At 42.3% G+C, this 20,338-nt stretch overlaps 1 protein-coding gene across 5 annotated transcripts in view; it reads left to right on the plus strand.

The window, feature by feature from the left end:
* The first annotated feature begins 719 nt into the window (after window positions 1-719).
* dip2a (disco-interacting protein 2 homolog A) overlaps window positions 720-20,338 on the plus strand; it is a 110,331-nt gene continuing 90,712 nt past the window's right edge. For all 5 annotated transcript variants that reach the window (XM_050049913.1, XM_050049914.1, XM_050049915.1 and 2 more), the window contains exon 1: window positions 720-1,220. In XM_050049913.1, coding sequence (XP_049905870.1) covers window positions 1,097-1,220 — 124 coding nt within the window. In that variant the 5' untranslated portion in view covers window positions 720-1,096. The remainder of the gene's footprint in view (window positions 1,221-20,338) is intronic.

A 20,338-nucleotide genomic window follows, 5' to 3' on the forward strand; every position in this document is an offset into this window, starting at 1 on the left:
ATTGTTGACTTGGTAGTCTACTTGACTTGGGACCTAACTGTCTTGACTTAGGACTTAACATGGGACTTAACTGTCTTGACTTAGGACTTAACTTGGGACTTTACTTTGGACTTGTCATTGTTGATTTGGACATGACATTGTTAAGTTGGTAGTCTACTTGAATTGGGACTTAACTGTCTTATCTTAGGACTTAACTTGGGATTTAACTTGGGACTGCCATTGTTGACTTGCTAGCCAAGTTGACTTGACTGTCTTCACTTGGAACTTCAGTGAAAGACTTGAGACTTACTTGTGACTTGCAAAACAATGACTTGGTCTCACCTCTGATAGAACTATAATAGAATTATAATACTCTATATGTTGTTATAAAACACTCTATCATAGGCTATTAGCACAGTGCAGTGTAATACTGCACTGTATTATGTGCTGTGTTATTGGAAATTTTAGGTGCTTTTTGCATTTTGTAATTCAAGAAAAATGTAATTAAAACTGAATTTCATATCATAAGCTATTTCTTCTTTGTGTGTCAAAATACCAAATGTAAAAAGCACCTATAATGTTCAGCAGGACAGTCTTCAGCACCGCGCAGCGCTGTGATAGTGACAGTAGGAGGCAGGCAAGTTATATGAGGAACATCAGGAGACACGCGCACAGACACGAGAGTCCAGGGCTCGTGAGCGCGCACGGTCGGGCTGCTGTTGCTATGATGCAATGGCGACTGCGCCGTGGGAAGCGAGCGAGGAGTTGAATGAGTTCCCTCCACAGTTGAAGTGAAGCAGCCGCCGACAGTCAGGACAGCGTCAGTGCCGAGGGACAGACAGCGGGCAGGGAGACACTGGCAGGGCCCCGTCCTACCACACTACATGGACACACACAGCCAGGTGTGTCTGCTAGCCTCGCAGCTAGCCGTGTCATGACGTTTGGAGACATTTCTCACACATCTGTACGACGTTGCAGCGAGACGAGCACCAACACCCTCTTTGCCCTCCGTAGCCGAAAACAAGTGAGGAGGGGTTGTTGTTTTTAATTCTTTATAACATTTCTGGTCGCAGTCCTCCTCTCCGGCGACTCAGTGGACCTATTTGTGCTTCTTACCATGGCTGAAAGAACCTCCACCGGGTTGCTAACGATGATGTTGGAGCCCACGCCGGCTGTCGCTATGACCCTGCCGGCGGAGGTCCGGGAGAAGCTGGCGGAGCTGGAGCTGGAGCTCTCTGAGGGTAAGTTGACAACAGCATGTACACAAACTACCGCACCGTGTGCCCAAAAGCATGCCTTTTATTTCCCTTGAATGGGGCTTTAAACATTGTTCACGCCAGCTATCAGAACCACCGCCCTTTATCTTGGCTTTGTGGCTCATGTTTGAAAACATGCCAGCATCACTGAAGCCCCCTCTGCAACTATCAGACATCCCCAAAACTCAACTTCTGCTGTAGTTTTCTCCCCATGGCTGTTAACCACTGCAGCACAGGGAGCTGTTAAAGTATACCACACGGGTTAATAAGCTGCAATGTCTAGTTTCACCTGTAATAAAGACCAGCTGTTCCCATTGTCCTGAAATTTAAGCTATGAGACTCCAAATACCATATTTGATCAGATGGCTATCTGCTACAACAGCTGAGCTGACACACCCATGTTGCTGTTATGGGGCTCTGTTCATCACACAAGCACGATCAAAGGTCTCTCCTTTTCAAAGTTTATTAAAAAGGAAAGTTAAGAAGTAATGCTAACCCACATATTCACACAAACTACCATCTTGTCTCTATAAAGGTTTCTGTTTCTGAATCATGACAGTAGAAGGTCATGAGAAAAGTTGAGACAAGCATGTTCTGACATTGTGTGAGAAGTAGGCTTCAGGGTTTTAATGTGAACAAATATCAAGATCCAATAAGTTTCCAATAATTTAGCTGATGTTGCTTTTGTGTACAGGTGCACGTGCCCATTTATTCCTTGTACTCCTTTACCTTTCACTCTGCTTTTGTAAAACGAAGTACAAAAAGAGCAAAGAGAGGCTTTTGAACATGAAGCTCTTGCATCTGCCAGTCTATAAAAAGTATTACATTTTATTTTCGCAGACATCAGGCCTTAAGTTTAGTCACTAAACTGTCTTAAATTTGAATTATTTGGGGTTTAATTCTAATATTAAACATGTTTTGGTAGCCTTTAAACCCAAAGCTAACCTCTGTGCTGAACAAAACATTCAGTACTCATGGTTATACTTGCCAAACTTCTTTATAAAAGAAGAGATCCACTCTATAATATATCTATAATATATTAACTATCATACTTACCTGCTGACAGACGCACAAAGACATCATAGCATGCGCCTGTGCAAAGTCCTGAAAGCATTGTTTACTGATATGATTTATGACGCTACCTAAGCACTTTCTTTGATACTTGTCCGTCACTATAAAAATCACGTCCACCTTCTTGGCAGAGTTTAGCCTCTCTGGAGCTCCATGTAAAAATAAAACAGGAAATTACCCATATTTGTACCACCTGTCAAGTTAAACCTACTCGATTTGTCAAAAAAAATGTATTTTCTGTCATATTTGGTGCTGGGAAGACTTTATGTGTAGTCAGTCAGTGCTTTACAGAGTAAATACAGCTGGGCTCATCCTCCCGCTGACTTGAAATCCTTATATGCAGACTTGTGGCGCACTGTAATGACGAGGGTGCTTGTTTCTAACAAAGCATTTCTTTTGTGTTTTTGTTAGTTAAGTGAGACTCATTGTTTAACTACTCCTTTGTTTGAGGAGGTCTCACATGGTAGAATAAGCAGAGCTGTGGTAAAGTCACACTAATTAATGACCTACATTAAGTCTGATTAGATTTGGGATTTGACCCCAGGGTGTGACCCTATTTCGTGCCAACTCCTGGAGAAAATGTTCACTCTGCAATCCGATAAGTGTAGTCCCAGAAGTTGGAACAATAGAAAACCCACTGGTCCGTAGTTACATTCTGCATTGAGCTTTCCTTTTGCCATGTGTAGTAGCACCATGCCGGGGTTAGGAATAGACCAAAGGTGCACGCTTTGATAAGCACATTAACTGCCACTGAGGCCCCTAATGGGATAGACATGTTTTCAGGTGCGGCTACTAAATTAATCTATATCTGTCCAGTTTCCTCTTCCTGCTCTCCACATGTCACATCCTGCCATGTTGGAGCTGTGATAGCAGTATCTCCCTGACTCTGTCGCCTTGCTTCTTTTTCAGGCTTTTCTTCCTCTGTTGTCTCTCTCTTTCACCGCCTCTCTCCATGACTCCCCACCTCCATATTTCCCCCATTTTCTCCTTGATCAAAGAAGAAAATGTCATTCTCTTTTGGGTAAAGAGAAATCAACCTTTTTTTAAAACTCTCAAATCCTATTGCTGCACGCTGCTGTGAACTCTTCACCTCGTGATGATGCCCTTCGGTTGCCTCCCCGTTGCATCCTGTCTCAGGAAAGAATAGACGACTCGTTTTATTGGAAGGAGATGAGAGCCTGAGAATCCTGTAGGTTTTCTGTCCTTCTCAATAAGCGTGTCTCGTAGGGATTTAAAGTCAGGCATGTGTGTATCACACCGAGAGACACATTTTGGCTTGAGTGTGCCAGTAGGTGTGTGAGTGTGCAGGAACACTGTATTATTCATGAAGCTGAATAGATGTATCATGCATGTTTTCTTAAGCAGTTTAGCAGCAGCAGCAATTGGAATAACTCGAGGTTGAGACAATCCAGTGGCTCAGCTAGATAATATTCCAGCATCAGCAGCTCAGGCCTGCTGATGTGTGAAATAAACGATCCGTACGCTCTTATTGTTGTTATAATGAGTGGCGTTTCCTCAAGAGATGCATTTATTTTCAATTTATATGCTCTGTTTTTATTTCTTACTGAACATGTGTCCTAAAATGTTTTGATTACTTCGCTCTACTATCCTCAGATAAGTTTTTGCAGTTAATGAGAGCTTGTAACCCTGTGTCAGTTCTTCTTGCTGTGCCATTGTTCTTTTTGTTTACAACTTGTCTCCGGTTAAATAATTTGAAAACACATTACTGTGTAGACCTGAGGCCTGCCTCGTGAAGCAGGATTACTAAATAATCTGGATACCTTCACTGAGTTAAACCTGGAATCGCTTTAAATGTGGAAAATGGACTTAAAGTAAGTAAAAGAGCTTTTCAAGGTTTAAAGCCCCTGACAATTTGGCTTTTAATCTTTAGCATTCCTCCATTATAATAAATATTCACAATAAATAAGCAACAATCAAAGTTAAAGAAAAAAAAATCAAACAAAATCTAAGATATTAATTAGTGAGCTTCAGAGGTGGTAGTTTAAATTTGACGCCTTTGTACAGAGCCAGTGTCTAGCCCTTTTTAAACAGGAATTGTGCAAATTTGCAGGAAAGCCCAATGAGTCTTCTTTCAGCATTGGCAGTACAAAAGCAAAATCGGGGAGTGCAGCAAAATGCTGCCTACCTACTTTTGTTTATACAGAATGCGCCTTTTTCGGCGCAATGGGGGGCGTGAGCGAGTAACAAAACGTGTAGCTCAGTGTGTGACGTAAACAGTGACGTGGGAGGGAAGCCGCTGCTGGTCAGTCCTTTGGCGATTCTCTCGTAAGTCGGCCCGTTCTTCACCATTCCCCTCATCTGATGGTTAATGGCTTCTTCATTTGTGAGGACAAGGAGGGCGCGCAATTCCTTGTCTCCTCAGTTCCTCATCTTTACAGTATCTGTCAGGTTTGCATTTCCCTCTTGCTACTAGCTGCTCACGAATTCCTGCTATCAGCTTTTTCCTGTTTATCCACCGCCAGTGGGTCGCACGTGCGGCGTCATCAACAGCTCCTCCCACAAGTCTTCAACAGCCCCTCCCGTTGCAGAAGGCTGCCTCAGTCTTTTTAAACCAAAAGGGTTCCGCCAATATACGAGGCTGAAAATTGGGCACCTCGGATCAACGCCAATCCGGCTCTGTGTGTCTAAACGCTCGCAGGTTGCCGGCAAAACGGCCCAACATTCGTTGAAAATCTGGCAGTGTAAAAGGGGCTTATAACTGCTTCCCCTCATTTCAGGTCTTTGTGCTAAGCCAAGCTACGGGCAGCTCACTGCAGCAATGTTTTTACTATACTGGGCATAGTGAGTATGAGTGGTATCAGTTTTCTTATCAAAGAGGATGATTGTATCTCCCAAAATGCTGAACTACTCCTTTAAGTGTTTAACAGTCAAAAACTCAGCCAATCTGCTTCATCAGGAACCTGTGGGTGTGGTTTGATCAGATTTGATTGACAGTTGGCAAACAACCCAACAGCTGTCATCTGATTCTGAATCGGGTTTTGCCAAATCCTGATTGGTGTGAGAAAGTGTGTATGATCTCCTCTTTCTAACTCAGTCCCACCCCCTTAAAACCGGCAAAAGACCACAATACAAACACAGAAGTTTCATTCATTCATTCATTTTTCCATAACTGCTTATCCTGTTGGGGGTCATGGGGGGGCTGGAGCCTATCCCAGCTGGCATTGGATGAGAGTCGGGGTACATCCTGGACAGGTCACCAGACTATTGCAACCATTCATGCTCACATTCACACCTACGGGCAATTTAGAGTCACCAATTAACCTAACCTGCTTGTCTTTGGATTTTGGGAGGAAGCTGGAGTACCCTGGGTTCGAACCAGGAAACCTCTTGCTGTGAGGCCACAATGCTAACCACCTTTAATCAGTGCCGTTATCCAGCTTGGTGATTCTGCTTTGTAAGACAGGTTGCCATGGCTTTTCCAAAAATTTTAAATCCCTTCCAACCAAATCCTACAAACTATAGCTATAGGAGAAGACTCGTGGTATTTCTCAGCTGACCTGGATGCAGATGAGTGGTCAAAAGATGGGGCGTAAAGGAGGGCAAGAAGACGGATGATCCCCATTATCTCCTGCAGGGAGTAAAGAGGCAGAGACGTGTCTGCTGAGTAATTCATAGACTCACTCTATCATTCCCTGGGTTTCTTCCCTCCTCCTTTGTTTGCTCTCTAAACCCTCTGATTACAAAGTCATTTTTAGTCCAGTGCTGGTGTTTGCTGGGAAACTGCCAAACCCCTGGTTGGTCGAATTTGCGCTCGTTTTGCCTGCTCCCATTTAGCAAACATTTACAGAGAAGCAGTGCAGGTTTCTGGTATGCTGAAGTGGTGCCTGGCTTGTTTATGGTTGTTTGTATTCATAGAGAAAATGGTTTCTTGCAGGTTTAAGGTGTTTGTTGTTTTGCAAATTCTTTGCAAATGCATGATGAAAATGTTCATTACTGTAGAGATGATAGTGATAGACACTTCATTTGTTTTGTACTGTAGTATCTGCTCTGTCAATAACCCAATTTCCCCGTGGAGATCACTAAAGTTCCACCTTATCTAATCACTTAGATAAGGTGACATTTTACTCACTGTAGACCTGAAGGTAAAGAGGCAACTAGGCACAGTGCTGTCAAGGTATAACTGTAGTAATGAGGCGGTGATGATTAAACCTACACATGCTTGTCAACCTCTGGCACTGATGGAGGCTTGGTGGTGTATGATCAGTGGTGTGTATCTAATTGCTGTTAATGGATCGCAGTAGCTCCATTTCTTTTTTCTTTTGGAAGTTCAAATGGGCCTTAAAGTGAGCTGGGCAGTTAATCGTTATCAATCTCATTCTTACCTGATGATTCTGCAGCATTGGCATTAGCAGGGAGAGCTGTTTCATCAAAACAAGCACTCTTACTGACGGTAATTTCTCCCTAAACTGTAATGGCGAGAGTCTAGTGCTCCAAAGTGTGCACAGGCAGAGGATAGAAACAAAAACAAAGTTGATGTGTGTGTGAGAGGAAAAACAAGATGGAAATGAGACAGAAAAAAACATCAAGTTGATTTTGTATGAAACGTTTTCAATTTCACACATGATGGTTTTTCATATAAGCTAGTATGAGTTTCTCATCGGTTTACAATAGATCGACAGTTATGACCTGGGGCTGCAAGCTTCGCCCAGTTTGCTACTGATCAGCTGATATCCATGCACCGCTCTAACAACTTTTTTGTAACTCATATAGTGTTGCAACGATTATTTGATTAGTTGTCAATTGTTATGAGAGTCGATTAATCAGTTTGAGTAATTATAAAAGGAAAAAGTCAAAATTCTTTGATTCCAGCTTCAAAAATGTGAATATGTTCTAGTTTCTTTACTCCTCTATGACAGTTAACTGAATATCTTTGGGTTGGGGATGAAACAAGACATTTTAGAAGGTCATCTTGGGCTTCGAGAAACACTGATCGATATTTTTCAACCATTTTCTGACATTTTATAGACCAAACAACTAATGAACAAATCAAATGTTTTGGCCTAAAATAATTATGGTTCTTCCTAACGCAAATCACATCACGTGACATAAGTTACTAGTATAGCATGCTACACATACTAGCACACTAACTCCATTCATTTTGTTTCACATGGGAAACGAACATTGAGCTCTGTACTTTCTTCCTCAGTATACTACAGTAGTTGCTGGTGGTGTCAGAAATAGCTGCTCACTGCCTGATGCGTATGATACCACTGTGAAGAGTGTCTTGATGTGTCTGTTAGTGTTGTGTCGTTCCATACGAATCGTTCAAAAGAACGAATCTGTTGAGTGAACGTACTGAACTGAATCACTTCCGGAACTGATTCGTTCATTTCTTAGTTTAGTTGAGCTCAGCAGCGAGCGTGCAGGCTGGGAGTGGAACTGCCGATTCGGTTCGTGGGAACGATGTTTCACTCGCGAGTTGCGAGGCAGCCAGGGTGCAGGGAGGGACTGCCTACTGCGTGACGAATCACTCGGTGAACGAATCACTCGTTGAACGACGTAACCCTGATCCCTGAGTGATTCAAATCATTTCTTCTCAGCGATACACTTTCATAGGGACTGTATTCTCCAAGCTAACGGCTAATGTAGCCAGGAGTCAAGCCACATGAACACAATCACACACCTCCCCACTGTTTTAACAGACTTAGTTTCCAGATCAACAGTCAGGGCTCATCCCGCCAAGCACTGAACGATTCGGTGAACAAATCTTTTTAATGAACTGATTCTAGTGATTCGGTAACATCTACAGAACTGCTTTGCTCATCACTAGTGTCGGTGTCCGTGGTTTTGTGTCTACTGACAAAGTGGCAGTATTTGACAAGGCATCTGAATTAGCCGCTGTCCGGTGTGGATCATACTCTGTGAAAGGTGCCTCTGTGCGTCAGTATCTGATGCCAAGATCACTGACAAATTAGCGGTATTTGACAAGTTCAGAGTGAGAACCAGCTGAAATACACTGCCACATCCTTCTTGTGGGTCATAAGTGATGATTGAGAGGGATTATTGTACAAATCTATGCTTAAATTCTTAGATAAAATCCTGCATAGTGTATCTTTAAGTAAGTATGGGCCTGTTCTACAGTCAAACCTGAATCCAAGTTAAAGGCCTGTGTACAAGGTGGGGTTAGTGGATAGCTTTGGTGGCCAGTAGTTTCACGAAACCCCTCTTTGGAAAGTATGAGTGTACAGGAAACCCCAGTGAGTCGGCCTACAAAGTTTGTGGAGGAAAGACCACTCAGTGCAGAGAATGACCGCTAACTGGTCCTGACTCATTCGTCTCCGTGGTCACTTACTCCCACCACCAACTCATGAAGAAAGAACTTCCACTGGGCTCACCCAGTGAGTTCAGCCTATTGTTATGCAAAACCCAAACATTTGATGAATGTAGAATCACATTCTGCATTAAGAGCTTTGAGAACATGTAGGATTTAGGGCGATTACTGAAGGGACTCTGTACATGGCTGCTGGTTAGCACTGTAATAGGATCCAAAAGAGAAGAATGTTGAGCCTTGCAGCGAGCTGGCTGCTGTAGCTGCTGTAAAGTCCAGTTCGGAGATAAAGAGGCAGCTATGCCGTGCCCCTGCCACAGTGGAGGATAGAACGTGGAGGGTCATAAATATTTCAAGGGTGTGCCTCAGAGCAGAATAGAGCTTCAGATTCTTGTGCTGCTCTCATATGCTTCTGCCTGTACATCCGAGTCTGTGCACATGGAAGTGTGTGCATGTTTGGTCCATTTACCTTTTTGTTTGTGTCTCTGGGTGGATTGTTAAGGTGCTCCTTACAAACCACAGAGCTGTTTCATTTTAGCCCAACAATGATCCACAGCACCAGTTATTGTCCTGGTGGTTCCACTACATTTTGTGGCTCTCTACTGTACTGTAGGTCCTGCCTGTTTGTTTTCTTTACGGTGCTTTTCAACATCCTGTCTCTGTCGTTACTGGAGCCATGAATATTTAATGGAATGGGATTGTAATGTTTAGAAATATGTCTTTTCTGTCTTTGTTTATTCAACCGTGGACGAGTCTACAGAGTAAGATTTCTGCCAGCATAGTTATTTTGGTGCCCCTGTGGCTTTTAGTATTGGGATTTGCTCATTTAGGTTTTCAGCATTGACTGCCATTATCAACTGATCTATTGTTTTAACTCATTAACTGACTAATAATCTTTAAAATGGGAAAAATAATGGCACAATCTTGTTAACGAACCCACTGGTATTCATGCAATGGTTGCATGAATGGAGAAAAGAATGCATCTCATTTTAGAAGTGTGAAATATTTGCCATTATATTTTTATTCGAGAGCTGAATTTAAGTTTGCTTACTCATTTTTGCTCTAGTTACAGTCATGATGAGCATGAGCACTAATTGTTCCAGTAATGATTGATTTAAATACCCACCTACTTTGTTCATCCCTGTGGAAGTACTGTAAAAGCTTTCGGCTCAGAGGGATTTTAAAGTTTGTTGAGAAACTTGAAATGCAAAAAAAAAGTTTTGCTCTGTCTGCATGCCTGCCAAAAATATGACATTTCATTCGCTCTCAACTGATTCAACCATGAAGTGACTCACTGGTGCTATTTCAGCAGTGTTTTATCGCATATAACGCTTTATTGCTGTGGTTACAATTGATGGCACAAATCACTGCACAGTTTGATTACACTGCCACTCTCCTACAGTCACCAGCTTGTGACAGACCGCAGCATTTTCCAAAATACTGTGGAAGGCAGAACAAAAGCAAAACGTGCCACTGACTGAATGAATATCTTTAACTTAGTATCAGTGTAACTTGATTGACATGTAGTACAATTCATTACTCTGGCCAGAAATGGACCTGTGCTAACTGTGCAAGACAGCTAGCTGTATGGGTAGCTAACAGTCATTCAACTGGGTCATGACTGTAGTAGAAAAACAAATGAACAGAAAGAATTACCATCCCTATTTATTTTGAGCAGTATTGTGAATTAAATATAACTGATGGCAACACTATCTCAAAGCTTCTGTCAGTTTATTATGAGGCAATAAACACATCAAAGCCCCAGATCACAGACTCTGCCTTTGCAGTGGCCAACCCCCAATACTCTGCTCCTACTGAAGGGTGTAAGAAAAGCTCAATACACACGAGAATCATGATATTATTATTAGGGTTGTCCCAGTTCGATCTCAAACATCGGTATAAGGCATTTTTTAACTGATTGGGATCAGCTTTACTGAGCTATATTGAGCCAGATCCAATTTGTTGTTTTACGTCAGCTGTCACACAGGTGTTTGTAGTGGCGAAGGTTTCGTACACTTGTACTCTCTTACTCTCTGTCTCTCCTCCACTCTGCACCCCGCCCGCTGCGGAACACCACATGCCATAAACGACAGCAAAATGCTGGATGAGACTGTTTATTTATGTTATTTACTGAAGTAATGAGCACATATTTCAGCTCAGTGTGAGAGTCTCTGGCACATGGTGTTTCCCCGCAGGCAGGGGAGAGACAGACAGCGATGCAAAGCCAGGGACCATCACATGTAACCCGCCACAGCAAATGCAGCAAAAACTCAGTGTTCAGACAACAAAAATAAACACTCAGCGTAATACAGTTTATTTAAGAAGGCTAACACTGGAGAATACTCTCTTAAAGATACAGAGAAATCCCCTCAACACAGCGACAAGCCCAAAAACATTAAAGAGGGGGTTTGTGACTTTATACCTTAATTTGTGAAAAAACAAACGAACAAAAAAACAGCTTGGATGCAGGGAACTTTCTTCTTGATGCCATGCAGAGCTATTCAATTTTCATGCATATACATTGGATTAATTTTAATAACTTATAAGTGCAGAAGTAGTAGAAGTATGTACTGTGCAACTGCCAAGAAAATAGTATTAGTATTGGATCGGGACTCGGGACATAATATTTATTTTGTGATACTGTATTGGTTCTCAGAAATAGCTTATCAATATTTAAGTAATAGTTTACATGCAAAGATTTATAGCAGTGGTTCATTTTCTGTTGTATTTGTTTATTTCTTGTCAATACACAGCCCTACAACTGTATATGCTGTGCGGCTCCTGAGTTCCTTTAACTTTTTAAATCAGATGGCTGTGTAGAACCAGAAAGTTTGTCTTTTTCAAACCAACCTGAAACGCTGCCATTTACTAAGACAACAGTACAAAGATGGTGTCAGCCAGCCTCCTGCCAGGCCACCATACTGTTCATTCTGCTACAGAGACCTCTGAGCTCTGTGGCGGCCAGAAGGTGCATTTCGTAGCACTCCACCAGGGATTGTTTTAAATAATTAAAGGTGTAAGCACCATTTTGTTCAACTTAACTAATATGTCCTCAGTTTCAGAATATTTTCTTCTTCATAACAGGTGCCAGGTACTGCACTCTGGGTGCTAGTGGTAACACTGTATGTGTCCTTGTTGCAAGAGAGATGGCACGTGTAGTGGAGAGCAGGGCAGTGCAGTGCAGCGGGCACCGGCGCCAGGGAGATCTGCTGACCAAACAAGCTGCATGCCCCACTTCAAGGACACATTGCAAATTTCACTCTGCTCTGTGCGCCGCATTCTTCTGCCCGGCAAGGCTTTTGTTCTGCCTCCATCAGCTTTCTGGTGTAAATTCTTTGCTGTCCATTCGCCTACCTGTGTGTGGCTTTGATCCCTCACCCTCTCTGTTCCCATCTGGTGGAGACAGAGGCTTAGCATGAGAGTTGGATGACAGCTAAGGAGCCCCCCTTGAGCTATAACCACAGCTCAATCTGGCCTCTCTCTGGTCCAATCACAGTCACAGTAAAAATCACCTAGAAAGTCTTCCTCAGATGGCTGAATTCTCCCTAAATGCTGCGCATTACCTCCAAAAGATAAAGAACTGTCTCTAAGAGCATATTTTCTATTATTCCTGCATAAGAACATTATGTTCACAGCATTTGTACTGCAGTGTTTTCAAGGTTCTGAGTGAATAGCTTGTAAAGGCTGCAGGGCTGAGGTCACTGAGCTATGCAGGGAGCCTTTATACACCAGAAAGTTTTTCAAAACCCAAGGTAAAAAGTCATTAATAGTCCTCCATTAAATCTCTCTTTGCTGTCCTGATTATTCAATCTACACTGCTCTCATTCAGTACTTGATTTCTGCGTTAACAGCTCAAACATAATGCACATTTCCAAACAGCTACGCCAAACTGACAACGTACCCACATGGCTTTTCACATTGCTTCGACTGTACTGCTCAGTTACTCTCAAACACTCATCAGCTCCTGAGTATTTTGTGATTGCTCTGCACATGTAAAGGTTGTCACATGAAGGATCTGATGTTATGCATCCTTGTAGTGTTCACCTCATAATGAAGAGCGAAACTTAAGTGATAATATTACAGCCTCTTGAACAGGGTTGCAGCAGTATACCATGACATTAATATTTACGGTTATCGTACCGTGTATGTTTGCTTATCTACGATACTGAAAAAAATGCAGCTTTAAGGGTCATTTTGACCTTTAGTAAACTGCAGTATTTTCTGAGAAGGTGAAAATCTCAAGCTGCTCTGACTGGTTTCACTTCCTTTGCTGTATTAACTTCCTGTTCACATAATACATGTAAGGTTTATAATAGAGTCTGCAAATGTTACATCAGCACCTCAAGAGGCATCACAGAAGCCTCTGATTGTCTATCAAATCATCTCCTCTGTCTTGTCTGTGTTGATTACACTGCTGTTTGCAGTCCTACTTGAATAAGATGCCAATGGCAGGAGTTGTCAGTATTTAATTAAAATCAGTGATGATAATTCATTCCAGAGAGGTGGTGTAATGATGCAGCGGTCAGTGCCATCAGCACCTATTAGCTTCTCTTGACCTTCTCTGGCTGGGAGCTAGCAGAGTTCAGCCTGCGCAGTATGACAGGACCGTGTGGAGCCTGTGAACTTAGCACTATCAGCAGCTGGCCAACAAGCAGCCCTCAGTGAAAGGGTAGAGGAAGCACTACAAAGGGGAACGTTTTCAGAAAATGGATGGTTAACTGTTGATGCTTTACCCATGGTAGATAGGGGCGTCTTTTTGCAAGGAAATGTAGAGGTCTGATGATGATGATGTAGTGATGCCCAAATTGCTCCGACTATAGTGCAACATCACTTTTTGATTTCTAAAAAACAGTAATGAGACTGAAGAGATGTCTTATCAGAGCATAAACAAGTTAAGATTTTTTTTGTGGGTTCAATCAATGTCTCGGCCTACTCAGGTGTGATGTGCACATCAAAGACAAACACAGCCCTTTGTAGCGGCAGCAGGCTGCATTGTGAGCCTTCCTGGTGAAAAACAAACAGACAGAAAATGTCTGGAATGTGCCGTGACCTATCAACTTAACCGTGAGGAGAGGGGTTTCCAAATCCCCATCACTGCTGGAGGGCACGGCTACACACAACAAACAGGCACATAGCATAGCAGGTTGTCCCAGCCTTTTAAAAGAACAAGGCCAAGTTGCCCCCCTCCTCTTCTTCACCTCTTTCCCTTAGGTGTCCCAGTAGAATATGAGAGGGAAGGAATAAAATAAAACTGAGTGTTTTTTTTTTACTGTGGGGCTAAAGCCAGGCTTTTTTTAGATCTTAACTCAGCTCACATACCAGAAAATGTGTTTTCAGCCTGTGTGCGCCGAGCAAGCAGACAGTTTTAGGCGAACTCCGCTGCTGTTGCTCCCCAGAGACTTTTCCAACTGTGTTATTCAAAGTGTACCTGTATTGCCAGAAAGAGAGGAGGGACGCAAAGCAAGGGCAAGTCAGGACTGCATTTAAAGTTCCTAAGGCATAACTGACTGCATTTAACAATTACTAACTGATGTCTGTAAGACTTTAAGTTGTAAATCATCTTGAAAAACATCCATGCTGATTTTCACATGACAGTTTCTGGTTTACCCTTAAAGAAATGTAAACCCGCATAGGGCTGCACAGTATTATATTTTTTATCATCAACTTGCGCTATAAACACATCATGAAAGACTGCGATATATTGCAGCCAGGGTTTTTAGAGTTAATTGAAAGAGTTTCAGTCAAAAACTGCACTTTAAAATGTAACTACCATTCTTTACTGGTGCCATTTAAGTTCAGTTTGATGCTCAAATTGTTGAATAAAGACACAGATTGTAATGGAGGTTTAATTTTTTTCTTTTCAAGATTATGTGTTTGCCTATAATTGATCGGACAGTATAAAGTGTGACAGAGAGGGAATGACATGCAGTGAAAGGCTGCAGGCTAGAATTGAACCCATGGCCACTGCAGTGAGGACATTGCCTTTGTGCGTGGGACATCTGCTCTACCCACTGAGCTACTGGGTGCCCCATGGAGGTCTAAATTAACCCCCAGGCTATATAAACTAATTTGAAAGAGCAAATAAAGTTAAACTCAAATATTATTACTAAAACTGTCTGCAAAGATCTTTTTTTACACTTGCCATAGGCGTGCCCATGCAGTTTTCATATGCAGTAAGGGACTATTACTGGCATATTAGGCACATTCACCATCAGTTTTACCTCCAAATGAAGCGGTTTTTGAGTATCTGGCTTAATTGTTGCAATCTGTCTGATTGGCTGACTGCTCATATATGTTGTCATGGCCAATAGAAATGATGGCCACTGCTAATAACACAAGACCCAATTTGTATTACAGTGATATTACCCTTTAATGCTGAGATAAAGACGTAGTGATATTGATGCTTTTTCAGTTTGAAACGATGGAGAAACCCTTCCTACTGCTGCTTTAACCTACACAATCATCTGCTGGTAGCCATACACATTTGAGAGAGAGATGTAACTGAACCACCTGTCTGAGTGCATGTTCGATAAATTGTGATTGAACATGATTAAATATGAATAAAAGCATCTCAGCCTTGAAGTAACAACGCAATTAAAGGTTGATGGCAGGAAGAACTAGCGCTCCACCTCTCTTCATCATTTTATCTCCCTGCTGAAGATTTGGATTCACCTGATGGTGAGAGACAGTGTTTGATCAAAGCACAGCAGGTTATATTGCGCAAGTATTCCACCTGACTTCTAAGCAGCTTTACATCTCTCCCTTATATTCTCTGTATTCCTCTCTGACTACAAAGATAACCAAAACATATGTAAATTTGAAATGCCTTCAGTGGCCTTTTTTTTATAGTCGGGTCGGACTTACTATCCAAGGAGACTGCATCCAATCTCAATTCCTGAGTAATGATGTATGAAGGTGGTCTCTCGCACCATGTATGTTCAAAGTCTCAAGTAATCACTGTAATGTTTTCTCTGGCACTACCACCAACACAGCAGATGTTTTTACTGATAAGGACTTCAGAGAGGAGTGTTTTCGACTCGAGACTGCAGCTTACAACTTCTCTGAACTGTGCTTTTTACCTTTAATTGCATTTAAGTTAACTTTGAGACTGAAAGTTAGTATACTCATGGTCCATGTTAAAAACTTTGGTATTTTTTTCAACATGGACCCGTTTTTCTTATGTTTTTGTGTCTAAATGACTAATGGGGACAACAAATTATAAAATTAGTGCAGTATTGAGAGACGTCATTCCAGCTGCAGCAGCGAAAAAGTCTGTTATGTAATCCTTTGGGGCAATTGTGCACTGTCAGTATACGTCCATTAAAAGTGCTTATTTTTGCCACTGACAGGTTCAGACCAATGTTTGGTCAACTATTTTGGGGCAGCCCTAAATGAAATTTCCTTTCCTTTCGCTGCTCTGTTTGTTATTGTCACCAAGTCTCGCTCAAGGGGAAATCCTGTAAGAGTGATTAGCTGCAAGAAATACAACAGTAGAGATGCTGGTTGGAGAGAGTATGGGCAGAGTATGTTGTGTTGGAGTGCAGAAAGCCTAGCGTAGTGTTATCTTATAGATTTTTAATGTCATGGCTGAATACATAGCTGATTTCTACTAAGTGTAAAAGACTTCTCAGTGACTAACAAACATACTCGGGCAGAACGTTCGCGGAGTGGACTCCGCGGAGGTCTGCCCGGTCTAAAAGCGGACGTCCGCAAGCCCTGTGCGCGCAAAGCTCAAATTTTACGACCGCACGGACTCCACTCCGCGCACCAGTGTACACAAAAGACTGCTCGGCATGTATTTTTCACATCGGGGGATTTTTCACTGACATTTTTACAGGAAACTACAACGCGGAAGTGTGCTCGACTATGGAAGCCCGAATGACTGCGGACATTCCTCGCGGAGTCCGCTTATAGTACGTCCGAGTCTGTGAGCAACTTAACTGTACGTTCAAACCAGAAATTTCCAAAGAGGCAAAGTCTCTCACTGACGCCCAAGAAGCACGACTGTCAAAAATATTTGTGGCAGCTTTGGTCGCTCATCACGTGAATCATTCGAACGTTCGATCGTGCTTGTCAATTTAAAGGAGCTACAAAGCGGACTACTGGCTTGAAAGCAGTAGTGCTGTAGGAACCAAAGTTACATGGCTTGCTCTCTGGGACCCGCTTCATCGAAGCACGTCAGCATTCTGATTGGTTGTCGCCGAACCGCATCAGAGCTCATTACCATAAAGTAAAACTAGTTTTAACTCCCCTCCAGACCTGCTCTGGTCGCTTTGGTTGCCCAAGACGCGCGGCTGACGACCAGGTCGCCCAAGTCGCCGGCTCTTGTTGAAAATGAATGACTTCCGCCGTTTTGGAAGCTCTGGTTACTGCTGGTTTGAACGTACAGTAAGACTTGGTTACACACACTAACAAACAAACCGGGTCAGCGAAAGTTAAAGAAAAACCTTGTGTTTCTCTGAAAATTCTTCTCTGTAATGTTGTCAGACACTTATAATAGCAATCCAAGTTTGTGAGTGGTAAAAACGGGCACTTTTAATGGACGTAAATTGATGGCGCACAGTTGCCCAAATGGATTACATTGCGGCCTGTTTTGCTACTGTAGCCTATCTCAATACTGGACCAGTTTCAAAAATTGTCATCTCTATTAGACACAAAAACATGGGAAAATAGGGTCCAGGTTAAAAAAATACCAACGTTACCCTTTAAGAGATAATCTGTACTGATCCATGTACAATATTTGGCATCTAAATACTATAATGAAACACACCTTTTCGTCTCAGCACTAAACACTGCTTGTCAACACACCCTAAAGGTTTTGAATAACCTTTTTTCACAGTGTGACTTGTGGAATCCCAGGCGCTTGCGGAGGAACAATGACATGGATACAACTTTAAGCTGACATGTAATCTAATATAACACACACATGAACACGTCACGTCTCAGTGCTCTTACTCACAACATTCTTGACATAGAGGTCACAGGCCTCTGCAGTCTGCGGTCAATGCTCATGGCTGTGGGCCCGTAACGTGTGTGTGACTTGCCTCATGGTGACAGTTGGAGCTCAGTTGTTGAATCCCAGAAGCCTGTTCTTCATTCCTCGCATCCCCCTGTTTGTCGTGCCCTTTGCCTCTGTCCAAGAAACTCATTAGACCACCACCTTCAAAAAACTTTTCTCCTTTGTATGAAGAATTTCAGGGCGTTAAGAAAACATTTGTGCTATGTGTGGGTGGATTTTACAGCATTTGTGTGTCTTCAAATAAGTATGTAGACTGTTGTGTGTTGTCTGTGTGTGTTCTACAGGGGTGTGTTCTCGTGTGTGCTAGGATACAACAAATGATTATTAATACATTCGTATGATTCACTGTCATATTCTCACATTTTTAAGCAACCAAGTCTTTGTTTTATGGCTGCTTGAGGGCTCGTCGTGCTCTAAACTGTCTCTCAGCCACAATCAACAAAGCAACAGTGCGATAATGATAGTTTATGATTCAACACTGTCAATAATGCCGGATAATAGTTGCAGTGAGCCCAAATATACTGTACACGCTGACTCCACCCTGTCTGTCATTAGGAGGGAGAAGCAGTCAAGTCTGAAATGCCAACAAGTGGCAGATACTGTAGCTGCTGGGAGGTCTCCTAGTGTGTCATGCCCCTTATGACACACACGCACACTGGTGTGCAAACTTTCTCCTGAGGCTTACTACTGCAGCCTCCAGTTCCTAGCGTAATTGGCAATTTTGTGGTGTGTGTGTGTGTGTGCGTGTGAGTCAGTAAGCCATATGACCTTAAAATCAGAAAGCTAAACCTATGACTGAGTCGCTGCTCCCTTGCCTCCCTCCCTCCTTGTTATTTAATTTGATGAGACAAACTGAATTCAATTTTACTGTTGTCATAGTCAGGCCAGGCCTATAATTAGCCATCAGGACAGTAAATCTTAGAACTCTGATGACCAGTGCAGAGAGGAGAGTAGTATGAGGAGGATGCACAGCTGCCATGTCTGATGAGGATCAATAGAACTAAAATGGGAAGGATTTACACAACAAAGGCTCGCTGTCAGTGCAGCGAACACATCATTTATATCACATCTGAATCCTGAAATTCCTGCTTGTTCTCACCTCGTCTTGTGCTACTCTTTTGATTACTGAATTGATTGTGAGTGCATCGTGAAACATTTCATTTGTCTGTTTTTGCCTTTTGTGCAGTTTAAAAGGATTTGGAAGGAATGTTTGAGTGAATGTCGTTGTGACCCAGCTAAGCTGTTGAAAATGTCCTGAAAAACGAAAAAAGAAAAAATCAGCAGGGGTAACCACCAGTGCATGTCTATTTAAAGATGACGTGCCTTTTAAGTCCACTCCAGACTTACAGTTTGGTCTGGTTTTCTGAGGTTAAAGTCAGTTCTTCCAAATGATATCTATAAAGAGAGCTGTATTTACATCTGTCTGTGTCCAGAGGGTCCAGGGAGAGAGAAGGAAAAAGGGAGGAGGAGTGGGAGGAATAGTGAAGCTTGGATTTAAATTTTCTCTTTCACCGAACAGCTGGAGTACATCAGACTTAGGGGAAATCAACACTGACCAATTATTTATGTTGCTTGTTTTTAATCTATTTCTACCACATGTACTGTATGTGCTTCTATACATAGACTAACACAGGGATACCAGAAACACTCACAGGAAACTATTTCAAGTCTGTCTCTTTTTTTGGATGACTTACTCATGATTATAGTCATCCCGATGCAGTAAATACCATGTTCAAACAAATGCCAAGAATCAAGGCTATGTATTCACAAACTCTAGATGCTGTATCATAACACTTACAGTGTCTGCAGTAAATGCAAATCAGCCTATGTTTTTTGAAAAAGGAGTTTGCAATCACTGTGTTTTTGTAGATGCATATTGATCTAGGCTTGCAGAGGAGTAAAAATACACTCTTTCTGGGTCATTACAGAAACAGTGCAGCTGACACACCTCGTTCCCTCAGTCAGACTACTATAGTTTAGCATCTGTTGTTTATCGGCTTTTACTAGGGCTGTCACATTCTGTTGGTTGATATGCTCTTGTCCCGCCAAAGTCTCATTGGTCCGGAAATCACTTGTGTCTCTTTAATAAGGCTGTATGTCCACTTTAGTGTTTCTTGTCCTGGTTGAAAATGGCAGTTATTGTTGTTCAGCGTCTGTATTTGTCCTCTGTGATGGTTGGTCTTTGTGGTATTTGTCCGGCCACTTCTTCACGATACAGTGCGCAGCTTATTTTCGGATAATATAACAGTGGATATCACATTTATTTTTCACTCGTGGCATTGCACTTGCCCGAAACCAGAGTTAACTTGCTCTGGGCGAGTGTTAATGTCAAGCTCTATGACAGGAAAAAATTGCTTTTGAGGACACGCGATGCTACCAGGTAGAGTGCATCCCATCAATCAATCAGTTTGTTGAAGAGTATGTACACAATTTCAGCCAACCAGGATTTTTTTGTTTTGTCGTGGATTTATTTGCTGCACTCGAACCAAAAAATTCGTCTGTAGTGTTGGTCAAAATTCAGTAAAACTTGCTTGCAATAAAATCAAAGAAAGTTCAGAGCACTCTGAAGAAAAACCAGGAGGCTGATCAGAAGTCCAATGCAAGAAGGTTTATTCTTTGTTCAGAGATGACATCCAAATAAACCCATGTGAGTTGGTGGTCCGGACCAAGAACTGAACCCAAAAGGCTCGGGCACTGACCTTTATATCTAGTCTCTCTCTCACT

This window comes from Epinephelus moara, chromosome 7 (assembly GCF_006386435.1).
Source record: "Epinephelus moara isolate mb chromosome 7, YSFRI_EMoa_1.0, whole genome shotgun sequence".
Lineage (NCBI taxonomy): Eukaryota > Metazoa > Chordata > Actinopteri > Perciformes > Serranidae > Epinephelus > Epinephelus moara.